General features: G+C 34.5%; 1 protein-coding gene across 3 annotated transcripts in view; it reads right to left on the bottom strand.

Annotated features, from left to right (window-relative positions):
- Nucleotides 1–13,237, bottom strand: part of Dmd (dystrophin) — a 2,436,643-nt gene that overhangs the window by 1,505,396 nt on the left and 918,010 nt on the right. For all 3 annotated transcript variants that reach the window (XM_085838134.1, XM_085838135.1, XM_029473188.1), the window contains exon 18: nucleotides 6,939–7,062. In XM_085838134.1, the coding sequence (XP_085694260.1) occupies nucleotides 6,939–7,062 (124 nt within the window). The remainder of the gene's footprint in view (nucleotides 1–6,938; nucleotides 7,063–13,237) is intronic.

Consider the following 13,237-nt stretch of genomic DNA (forward strand, 5'->3'; position numbering starts at 1 on the left):
TTTCTTCATTTTTAAAAATCAAGCAAAGCATGTAAAGTGACTAAATTTATGATTTTTTAAACGAACACTTCAGTGCAATAGTGATGATGAAAGACACCTGATTGCTTAGTGTAGTTGTAGTTACCTGTACTAAGAAGTGATCAGACAGAGTGGTCTTATCTAATTTTCCAGCATAGAACCTCTAAGAACTCTGCTGCTGTTTTGTATTTATTAATGACTATAAATGGAGACAAATCTGTATCCTATTTAAATTATAGTAAGTATGGCTTAGCAGGCATAAGATAAAATGTCAAAAGGAATAGAGAAGTGATAAAAGGTGAAGCAACTAAAAGATTCATTGTTATCTTAAACAAATGACATTAAAGATAATTGTTAGGTTTAACTCTCATCCTGTAGGGTGGCAGAGAAATTCTATATTTTATATTATAATTCTATATTTAAATCTAATTATCTAGTAATAAAGTATATACAAACTTGTAGATGACCTATTTTTCTGTTCCATTCCTAGTGTAACAAGAAAATAAAGAATGAATAAAAGTAGGATACAAAGTTAATTAGGTATATTTCAATTTCTGTTGTCTATTATTTTTCTGTGTAAATCAGGTTTAATCATATCCATAAAATAATAGAAATTACATATAATTATGGACATTACATGACATCCCATTGTCTACACACACACACACACACACACACACACGTATAGGACAGATTAACTTAGAACTCTATCTTATAGAACTCATAGTCTATAAGATAGTATATATCAGTTTAAATATACCTAATTAGATACATATGCTAAAGATATTTAGGTAAAATATATTAGAGGAAGAATATATATGATATAATGCTTATAGATTTTTTTTAATTTTATGTGTTTCAGTGTTTTATCTGGGTGTGAATATGTGTACTACCTACATACTTGCTGCCCATGAAAATCAGAACGTCTTAGTCATCTAGAACTAGATAGATTTCTGAATGACTTTTGAGTTATCATATTGGTTCTAGGAACTGTAATATGTTCTCTACAAGAGCAAACCTGTTCTTAACCACTGAGCCAAGTCTTTAGACCTTTAGATGCTAATTTAATAAGAATGTATATAGAAATGTCTAAAACAAAAATAAAGGAAGAAATGTGGGAAATTGATTCTCAAACTGTTCAATATAATAAGTGACCCAATATGTAAAAATTCATAATACATACTAGCAAGCTAATGGAGAGAAGAACTTCAGGGAAAAATGGTGACTAGAATGTTGTCCTTCAATCACATTGAAGTAGTGTACAAAGGTATTCAAGTGTGTTTCAAGGACAAGATGATTTTTAAAACACAGAAAACAAAGAGTTGTTTAGATTATGATGATAAAATCTCAGGATAAAGAAAAACTGTAGATATGGGTGTGTAGCTAAATGGAAGCTGTTCTTTAGTACAGACACTGCAGTGATACTGAGACTATAGTGATACCTTATCTCAAAAATGTATAGCATCCCTCATCAAATGACAGGCAAACACAGATACTGTGGGTACCAATATACATACTTTTAGAAGTACTATTTTGATTTAAATAATAAGAAACTATACACTATGGGTGTGGGAGAAAGTTTTAGGGAAATTATAAATCCTGAAAATAATTAAAAGAGATCGAGGTATAATTAATTAATGATGTATGGATACTCCATGAAGATGTAACCCTGACTCTGTTAAAATGTGTTACTTAAGAAACAGAGTTTGCTAGGTGGTTTTGGCATATGCTTTTTATCCCAGCACTTAGAAGGCAGAGTCAGGTCTATCTTTATGAGCTCTTTTTTTAAAAAAATATATTTTATTACGTATATTTCTCAATTACATTTCCAATGCTATCCCAAAAGTCCCCCATACCCTCCCCCCTCTCCCCCTCTTTATGAGTTCTAATCTGGTCTATAGAGTGAGATCCAGGCAAGCCAGTGCTACACTGAGAAATCCTGTCCTGGAAAAATAAAACAAACAAACAAACAAACAAACAAAAGTTAGCTTCTAAGGGCTCACAGAGACTCAGCAGACAACAAGGGAGCCTGCATGAGACTGACCTAGGCCCTCTGCATATATGTTACTGTTGTGTAGCATGGTATTCTTGTGGGACTACTAACAGTGGGAGCAGCGGCTGTCTCTGACTCTTTTGCAGGCTTTTGGGAACATTTCCATTATAATGTGTTGCCTTGCCCATCCTAATACTAGAGACACTAAGCCTTACTGAAATTTAGTATGCCAGGGTTGGTTTATATTCATGGGAGGCTGGCCCTTTTCTAATTAAAAACTGAGGAGTGGAGGAGGACTAGACAAAGAAAGGGCAGAGGGAAGATGGCAGAGGGGAGGTAAGGGAAGCAAATGGAAAGAGAGGACGGGATAAAATTGTAGTCAAAATAATAATAATAATAATAATAAAATAGTTGATTTTGAACAACAATAATGCCTATACTGTGATCATATATAAGTAAATGAATTGAGACAAATATGAGATTGAGAATACAGGAAAACATTCCAGATGTGTATTGAGATAACTAATATTAAATATCCAATTAAATAGAAAAGGTTTGACCCTACTGAGAAATTCTTCAATAAGAAAATAAGATAAGAAGATGATACAGTAAAATTCCAAGTATGTGGTATGTTGTAAGCTTAAGTAGAAACAAGTTCTCAGGTAATAAAGGGATTGGGTACTGGGCATTATGTGTGAGAAAAAATTTTGCACTCTCTCTGACTAGCAACTCCAAAATAATGTTATTATCCTATGTCTACACATATAATAAGAACATTTTGTTAACCATATGAATAAAAACATATCATCAATAGAAAAGATAAACTTATGCTAAAGTTTAAAAATTACACAGTTGAAAATATGTGAAATAATTTAAGATATTCTTATTTCAACAAAAACTCACTTTAGGTATGAAATAAAATAGGAGAAATTCAGCAATAGGTGAAAAAAATCAAATAATGCTTCATCATTTTAAATGAATACCTATGAGTCAATTCATACCAGGTCTTTTCATGAGAAGACCCTCCCCTGAATTCAAAATAACTTACATAAACTGGCAAATGAGGAAATCAAGAAAATCAATGTACACCTGAGCTGAATAGCCATCATTATTTCTCTCTAGAGTGTTTAATACAGATATAATTGACTTAAAGGCAATTTCTGGGCACATCAGTTCATGTCCTATTTTACTGGGCAATTAAGAACAACGCTATTGTTTCTGAAGATGAGATTCGAAGTTGAGAGAGATGACTGAAATTGTATTGAAAATTATCTTTTTTTAATTGGGTATTTTCTTCATTTACATTTCAAATGCTATCCCAAAAGTCCCCCATACCCTCCCCGCACCTACCCACCCACTCCCACTTCTTGGCTCTGGCATTCCCCTGTACTGAGGCATATAACATATTGCACATTTTTAGTACCTTTGGTCTATCATACTGACATTGTTTTATATATATATATATAAATATAAATAATATATTATATATAAATAAATATAAATATATATAATATATTATATATATAAATAAATATAAATATATATATTGGCTTTTAAGTAGCCAAAGGATAAGATGAAATTTTGAATATATATTTCCTAAATTATAGAATTCCATTTTTATATTTGATTAAGGCCATTTTAAAACACAGACTAAAATGATACACAGAAAACTCTACAAATCAAATCAATAAAACCCTCAATTAATTCAATCATTAAGTAAATTCATACTTGTTTGTTGAATATACCATAAAAACTCTGAAACATAGAGAACAACTTTTTCTAGATAATACTTTTGCTCAATAAATTTTTCCACCTCTGATTTTCAATCCCAAGTTAGGAAAGTTAATGACAGGTTACATGGAGGAAAAGGGAGGATCTGCTAAAGGTTTGTTTGGCGAAGAGCACAGGAGTGGGTGGGATAGACATCAGTGGACATTACTGAATGTATCAATTCAAGATGTATAAATAAGTCTTTGAGAAATTCTCAGGTTTTTAGCTACAAAAATCAAAAAGTGCCTTTAATGGGTGATCAATGCTTTTTACCAAACAACACAGGGTTACTAACTGAAATTATCAGTGTCAGGCATGTCTCATATGAATAAATATGGTCAGGGAAGTCCAGAGGCATCTAAACAACACAGACTATCGGCATTTATCTCATTTATGTCCATAGTAAGTATGTGTTAAAATCCTATTGCTGAAACTTCCACTAACTTTACATACAGCACATAGCAAAATCATCCTTGAATGACCAGAAAACTAGTTCCCAGAGGCTTTGCTTGCTTGGTATCATAAGATTCTATTCAGGCTACCAGGAGAGAGGAAGCACAGCAGTCTCACTTAGCACTAAACTCATAATTTGAATAGGATTGCTGATATTTACCCATTGATGTAATTTTTACTAGAGGCAGTCAAGTGCTTCCTGATTAGCTAGCTGTTCCATTGGAGGTATTTCATGTCTCATACTGTAAAATCAAAGCCTAGGAACTTGTGGTCTCTGTGGTAGAACATACTAATAGTGTTAAGTTAAATGATCATTCTGGAAATTGGCCTCTATTTTTTAGATATAGATTTATGCTACACTCAACTTTGGTCACAGAAACTTCTTTATGTAGTGAGTAAGCAGGAATATATATCTGATTAAACTGTCATTGTCAGTAACCATTTGAATCATCCTTATTAACATTCCCTCATGCAAGGGTCATGGATCCTCACAGAAGAATGAAAGGACAGAACATATGGATGCTCACAGTCAGATATTGGATGGATCACAGGGCCCCCAATGGAGGAGCTAGAGAAAGTACCCAAGGAGCTAAAGGGATCTGCAACCCTATAGGTGGAACAACATTATGAACTAACCAGTACCCCAGAGCTCTTGTCTCTAGCTACATATGTATCAAAAGATGGCCTAGTCGGCCATCACTGGAAAGAGAGGCCCATTTGACTTGCAAACTTTATATGCCCCAGTACAGGGGAACGCCGGGGCCAAGAAGTGGGAGTGGGTTGTTGGGGGAGTGGGTGGTGGAGCGTATGGGGGACTTTTGGGATAGCACTGGAAATGTAAATGAAGTAAATACCTAATTTAAAAAAAGACCTAATGAATGAGCAAGAGAGATCTGTGAGATTCAGAATCCTTGACCCCACATGGCTTTCACATAGATGAATTTACAGCATCTGTGGTTATCTAAATCAGATTAAGCAATTCAAAGCTACAACATGAAGAGATGAGGGGCTACCAAGTCCTTACACTTAGAGGTGCAGCTACTAGCAGTTAATGATTGCTAAATGGAGAGTGACTGTCATTTAGGAACATGGCTGCTGATAGATTGCCCATGCTCTTTTTGATTCCTCAACACAAGATCAATACTGGTAGCACAAATTGGACTTGGGAGTGTATTTATAATAATCAAAAGAGGACACTAAGTTCGGAAAGTGATAGTGTAAGAGAATCATGATAATTTGAGGAAATGAACTCTCTAAAATTAGGAAATTTTCAAAGAATAAAAAGAATCTTATTTAAAAAGAATTATTTAAAAATCATGAAACATATATTTTAAAATTCATATACTTAAACCTAGACAATCTTGTTCAATTGATTTTTTGTGTATTATCATTTAATTTTAAAATGTAAGATTAATAATAAAATTATACTTATTATGTAAAACTATTTATCCTAGTCTATTATGATGCTAATAAAATCATATCTAATATACAGTTAATATGAAATTCAATATAACTATGTTGTAAATATAAATAATGTTGATTTCTAAAACTGACAAATTATCTTTGCTCCTTGGTCATCCTTAAAAAAATACACAATGTTACTCCAGAATATCTTTTTGGGGTTGTAACTCTTTAACATTTCTATGTCCCAGGTAAAGCAAGAGCATATTTGTGATGTAGTATAGTTTTTTTGTTTTGTTTTGTTTTGTTTTGTTTTGCTTTGTTTTGTTTTGTTTTTCGAGACAGGGTTTCTCTGTATAGCCCTGGCTGTCCTGGGACTCACTTTGTAGATCAGGCTGGCCTTGAGCTCAGAAATCTGCCTGCTTCTGCCTCTGCCTCCTGAGTGCTGGGATTAAAAGCGTGCACCACCATGCCCAGCTATGAGGTAGTATTATATGTGCAATCGGGTAAATAGATTTTATAGGTCAGGACTTAATTGCTAATCACTTTCAATTGATAATTTTATGACTAAAATTATTTCACATTCACTATTTGGAGCCTGTTCATTTTATTTACCTTGATTTGTAGAAAGTCTCTTAGAAAATATTGTCAATTACATTCTAAAAATGAATGTTTTGTCATTGTTAAAGTGATAAAGTTAAAGCACTGATAATTTTCCAGGAGATGTAACAGCTCCTTATAAGGTCAATAAAAATCCTGTTGTGAAGGTCAAACTATATAATCTCATACGGGAGTAAATGTTGCAAACTATCTACTAGTAAAAATAAATACTTAAAGAGTATGCATCTTTTAGGTGAGCTGATGCAAGATATACATATCTTGGATATATAAATATGTTATCATTATGACAGGTATTGATTACTATAAACCTGTATTTTGATCCTGCATAAAGTGTCCTCTATTATCCTATCTAATTTTACTGTACTCTATTATGTACTGTTCTAGTCAATAAATTTCCTAAGGCCAAGAACAAGATATGAAGACGTGTCAACATAAGTAGATTGTCTAAAGTTTTACTTATAAATATTGCTTAAGTTAAAGAATATAAAAATCCTTCCCATAGCAGCTTCTGAACAGATTTTTCTAAGCAAATATTTTGTTTTGCTTGTTATCAAACTTTTTTACATATTGAACATCATGTTAATTTCTTGCTTAAAGTTCAATGACTATATCAGAGATATTTGAAACAAAAGAAATTTGAAAGAAGCACAAAGCAGAAATATAAGATTAGTGCAGAACCTACATTGACTTTTTCTTTCAAGTCTGAGATGTTGCCTTCTTTTCGATAGACTGCAAATTCAGAACTCTGTAATACAGCTTCTGAACGAGTAATCCAACTGTGAAGTTCAGTTATATCGACATCCAACCTAAGAGAGCAAAGAATAAGGCTCATTATTTCTTTATTATCTCTTTCTTCTTTATGGAAAGAAAAGAAATGTATTCACATTTACCATACCCCTTCTCATCTGATGCTCCTATTATTGTAAATAGTATCACCATCTCCCTAGTTAAGTAGATCCAAACTTTGGAGTCAACTTTGATCTAGATTCTTGTGATCATGGAGTCTATTTTATTAAACTCAATACAGCAGTCATCTGCACAGCATTTCTTACAAGCTATTATCTAGATTCGGTTTGAAAGTTTTGCTCCCACACAACACCAAATTACTATTTTTGAAAAAAATTAACAATAAACTAAAACAGTTCTATGCTGGTTGCACCAATTAAACCATAATTCTGATATTCATGGTTTTACATGGTATCCAAACCATCACTGGGGCTTTTCCTTGCAGCTTGGTAGAGAAAAATGGACATCAATAAGAGTAATCCATGCAAGGTCTTAGTAAATAACTGTATACTTGTAGCACACATTCTGAAATGTCAATTATAATACAAGAAACCCAATTAGATTATGATTCTTTGAGTAATTCTCCATTGTCAATGAAGAAGTACAAAGCAATACATTTTACCTTCTGAAGTATCTCAACATTACTTGAAGTCACTGAAATACATGTTCCAGCTAACATTATAAAGAAATACATAAACGTTCGGTGTACCAATTTCTGTCTTAGTCAGTGACTTTTGTTGAGATGAAACAATGTAACAATGCAAACCAAAGCAACTTGGTAGAGGGAGTTAATTAGGCTGGTACTTCTGAGAGGTAGGAAACTCAGCTGGAAAATGCTCATGTTTAATCTCTCTGTAGGCAAGTATGTTGATGATAAAGAGATAAATAACAAAGGCAAGAACTCGGAGGTGGGAGCTGATACAGAGATCTTGGAGAAGTGCTGCTTACCAGCAGGGCTTGTTCAGCCGGGTTTCTTACAGAACCCAGGGAAACTAACCCAGGTGGCATCATACATAATAGACTATGACTTCCCACATAAGTTGCTAATTAGAAAAAAATGCTCAACATGCTTGCCTACAGCCAGATCTAACAGCTGAGCTTACCTCCTATCAGAAAACTCAAGCTTGTGTAAAGTCAACATGAAACTAGCCAACACGGGAGCTATAAGAAACAATGTTGGTTGAGGCTATTAAATTTTGTGAGGGTCATTCTGCTGCAACAAATATCTTACCATCTACCAAGTTATTTCAAAACATGTTTTCCTGTGATCATTGAATTTAAGCTGAATATTGAATCAAAACAAATTCTGCATGCTATTGAATCAAAGTAATTGTTCTTCAGTAGATGAAAGGATGAAGACATATGCACACAATGGAACAATATTGAGCTTTTAAAGTCCATCTGTTCCATTTATCAGCTTTCCTCTTTTAATTTCTAATTTTTATTAAAATAGGGGGTCCTCTTGCATGGAGAAAAAAAACTTTGTGCATACCTGATTAATTTGTATTCATTACTAAGTCCTTATTTTGGGGCTATGGTCAGGTCAATAGCCACAGAGTCCAGTGTACTCCTACTAACATTTCTTTCCACTCAATAGCAGTATGTCTTAGGAAAGTATGTTTCAGGTTTGTTTGTTTTTGTTTTTTTGACTCAGTGTAAAATTTGCGGTCTCTGCCTACATGTTTTCACTGGGAATTGAACAAGAAAGACCACAAATTCTGAGAAGTTAGTATTTCCCTAGTATTAATGAGAAAAATTTTGGAGTTATTTTTAAGCCTCTTCAAAATGATGCCACTCAGTTGAACAACCATGGAATGTTTTATACATAGTCTCTATGAGGTCCCTGTGGGACTGAATGCTAGTTGTCCACAGTAATAACCATATCTCTGTTCATTTACCATCTTCTATTGGCTGCATCCTTTTCCTTATGTTCCTCCTTAGTAAGTCTTAAGAACATTTTTTAAATAAACTACTTGAACTTCTGAGTCTCCAGAACTGCAAAGGAAGTCTGGACTATGTCAATGTGTGCCTTCAGTCCATAATTATGCAATACTTTTAAAGTTAGACTAGGACTCACAATATGATGTGTTTAAAGGATTTTCCAATGTTTTCAGAACTCTGAGCTACTTTTTTTTAGTTTTCTTAGGAGTGCATAGGATTTTTCTTTACACAAACAAAGTAAAACTACTATGCAAAACACTTTTCTCCTTCCTCTGTGGACACATTGCATCTTACCACGTATATCTCCTTCCTCATTTTCTTCTCAGAAATTTGACTGACGTCAGCTTTTACATAAAATTTACCTACATTTTCATTTTGGACATCAGTCAATGACTTCACACATGTGTGAATCCCAGTATTCAATTATCTATAACAGAAAATGAACCACACCCTATGAGCCCATTTTATAAAGAAATTATCAAAATTGATAAAAGTGAAATTTTGCTATCTTCACTCATGAATATATTCAAAGGCATTTGGATTTTTCATAGGATCAAGAACAAACATTTAATGATATCCTATTTGATGTTGTTTGATGAACATCTTACTAGTGTCTGCATCATAGCCAAATTTATGGGACACAATGAAAGAAGTGATAAGGTAAAAATTCGTAGTACTATGTGTCCTGATAAAAAAACACTGGAGAGATCTTACACTAACAACTTAACAGTACACCTGGGAGTACTAGAACAAAAAGAAGCAAACTCACTCAAGAGGAGTAGAAGACAGGAAATAGTCAAACTCAAGGACAAAATCAACCCAACTGAAGCAAAGAAAACAATACAAAGAATCAACAAAACCAGAAGCTTGTTCTTTGACAAAATCCACAAGATAGGTTCTTAGTCAGGGTTTCTATTCCTGTACAAACATCATGACCAAGAAGCAAGTTTGGGAAGAAAGGGTTTATTCAGCTTATACTTCCATACTGCTGTTCATCACCAAGGAAGTCAGGACTGGAACTCAAGCAGGTCAGGAAGCAGGAGCTGATGCAGAGGCCATGGAGGGACGTTTCTTACTGGCTTGCTTCTCCTGGCTTGCAAAGCCTGCTCTTTTATAGAACCAAGACTACCAGCCCAGAGATGGTACCACCCACAAGGGGCATTTCCCCCTTGATCACTAACTGAGAAAATGCCTTACAGCTGGATCTCATGGAGGCATTTCCTCAACTGAATCTCCTTTCTCTGTGATACCTCCAGCTGTGTCAACTTGACACAAAACCAGCCAGTACAATAGGTAAACCCCTAGCCAAACAGACAAAAGGGCCAAAAGGCAGTATCCAAAATAACAAATCAGAAAAGGGAGACATAACAACAGAAACAGAGGAAGTTAAAAAAAATCAGATCCTACTATAAAAGACTATATTCAACAAAACTGGAAAATCTAGATGAAATGGATAGTTTTCTGGAGAGATGCCACATACCAAAGTGAAATCAAAAGCAGGTATACTATCTAAACAGGCCCATATCACACAAGGAAATAGAAGACATTAAAAACCTCTCAACCAAAAAAAGCCCAGGGCCAGATGGATTTAGTGCAAAATTCTAACAGACCTTCAAAGAAGACCTGATAACAATTTTTTTTCAAATTATTCCATATAATAGAAAAAGAAGGAAGACTACCTAACTTGTTCTATAAATCCACAATTACTCTGATACCTAAATCACACAAGGATCCAACCATAAATAGAGAATTTCAGACCAATCTCACATATTAATATCAATGCAAAAATACTCAATAAAATTCTTGCATACCAAATGAAAGAACATATCAAAACCATCATTCACAACACAATCAAGTAGGGTTCCTCCTAGGGATGCAAGGTTGGTTGAATATATGAAAATGCATTAACATAATCCACTATATAAACAAAGTCAAAGAAAAAAAACACATGATCATATCCTTAGATGCAGAAAAAGCATTTGACAAAATACAACACCCCTTCATGTTAAAAGTATTGGAGAGATCAAGAAATCAAGGCTCATGCCTAAATATAATAAAAGCAATTTACTGCAAACCAAGAGCCAATATCAAATTAAATGGAGACATACTTCAATTAATCCCACTAAAATCCTGGACAAGAGAAGGATGCACACTCTCCCCACATCCAAAATAGTACTTGAAGTGATAACTAGAACAAGAAGACAACAAAAAGAGATCAAGTGGATGCAAATTGGCAAGGAAGAAATAAAGATCACTATTTGCAACTGATATGATAGTATACATAAATGACACCAAAAATTCTACCAGAGAACTTCTCCAGCTGATAAACAACTTCAGCAGTGTGGCTGGATATAAAATTCACTCAAATAAAATCAGTCACCTTCCTTTATACAAATGATAAACAGGCTGAGAATGAAATGAGGGAATCAATCTCCTTAATAATATCTACAAATAATATAAAATATCTTGGGGTAACTCTAACCAAACAAGTGAAAGATCTGTATGACAATAACATCAAGTCTCTCAAGAAAGATCTTAGAAAATGGACAGAACTCCCATGCTCATGGATTGGCAGAACTAATATAATAAAACTGGTCATCCTACTAAAGGCAGTCTACAGATTCTGTGCAATTCCCATCAGAATCCCAACACAATTCTTCAAAGACATGGAAAAAAGCAATTCTCAAATTCATCTGGAAAGGCAAAAAACCCCTAGAATATCAAAAACAATTTTTAACAATAAAAGAATGGCTGGGGGAATCACCATTTCTGACCTTAAGCTCTACTACAGAGCAATAGTGAAAAATACTGTATGGTATTGGTAAAGAGACAGAAACATTGATCAATGGAATAGAATGGAAGACCCAGAAATAAAATCACACACTTATGCAAACTTGATCTTTGACAAAGATGCCAAAAATATACAATGGATAAAAGAAAACATCTTCAATAAATAGTGCTGGTCCATCTATCTGTCTGTATGTAGAAGAATGAAAAGAGAACCATAATTGTCACTTTGCACAAAACTCATATCCATGTGGATCAAGGACCTGAACATAAAACCACTGAATCTAATAAAAGAGAAAGTGGGAAAGAGCTTTGAACTCATTGGTTCAGGAGGGAATTTCCTAAACAGAACTCCAATGGTTCACACTCTAAGATCAAGAATTGATAAATGGGACCTCATGAAAATGGAAAACTTCTTTAAGGCAAAGGTCCTAGTCAATAAGACAAATCAGCAACCTATGGATTGGGAAAACATCTTCAATAATCCCACATGTAATACAGAGCTAATATTCAAAATATATAAAGAATTCATGAAGTTAACCACCCAGATAACCAAAAATCCTAATCAAAAAATGAGGTATATAACTAAACCAAGAAATCACAACAGAGGAACCTGGAATGGTTGAGAAGAACCTAAAGAAATGCTCAAAATTCTTAGTGAGCAAAGAAATGCAAATCAAAACTACCCTGAGAGTCCACCTTACACCAGTCAGAATGGCTAAGATAAAAAACTCAAGTGACAACACAGGTTGGGAAGGATGTGGAGAAAGAGGAACACTCCTCCATTACTTATATGATTGCAAACTGGTACAATCATTCTGGAAATCAATCTTGAGGTTCCTTGGAAATAGATATACCTGAAGACACAACTATACCACTCTCGGGAATATACCGAAAGGATGCCCCACCATGCCACAGGGGCATGTGTCCCACTATGTTTATAGAGGCCATATTTGTGATAGCCAGAAGTTAGAAACAACCCAGATGACCAAATACAGAGGAATGGATACAGAGATCATGGTTCATTTACCCAATAGAATACTACTCAGCTATTATGAACAGATACATCCTGAGTTTTGCAGTCTATCACCCTGAGTGAGGTAACTCAGACCCCAAAGGACACACATGGTATGTACTCACTAATAAGTGGATATTAGCCAAAAAAATATACAGAATGCACAAGATACAGTCCTCAGAACTGAAAAAGTTCAACAAGCTACAGGGCCCAATTGAGGAAGCCTCAGTCCCATTTGTGAAAGATAAGAAAGCAACCACATGGGGGAAGGAGGGTGGGAACTGGGAGGGAAAGGGGAGTGTGTGGGGGGAGGGTAACCTGATCTGATATTGGGTGAGGGGAAATGAATGAAGCCCTGAGGGTCAGCAGAAAGAATGGAAACAGACAACCTTGGGAGATAGGAGTTTGGGGGAATCCTCCAGAATGTACCAGAGACCTGGGAGGTGAGAGAC

The sequence above is a fragment of the Mus caroli genome, unplaced genomic scaffold (assembly GCF_978045245.1).
Source record: "Mus caroli unplaced genomic scaffold, Mus_caroli_1 scaffold_5, whole genome shotgun sequence".
NCBI classification, from domain to species: domain Eukaryota; kingdom Metazoa; phylum Chordata; class Mammalia; order Rodentia; family Muridae; genus Mus; species Mus caroli.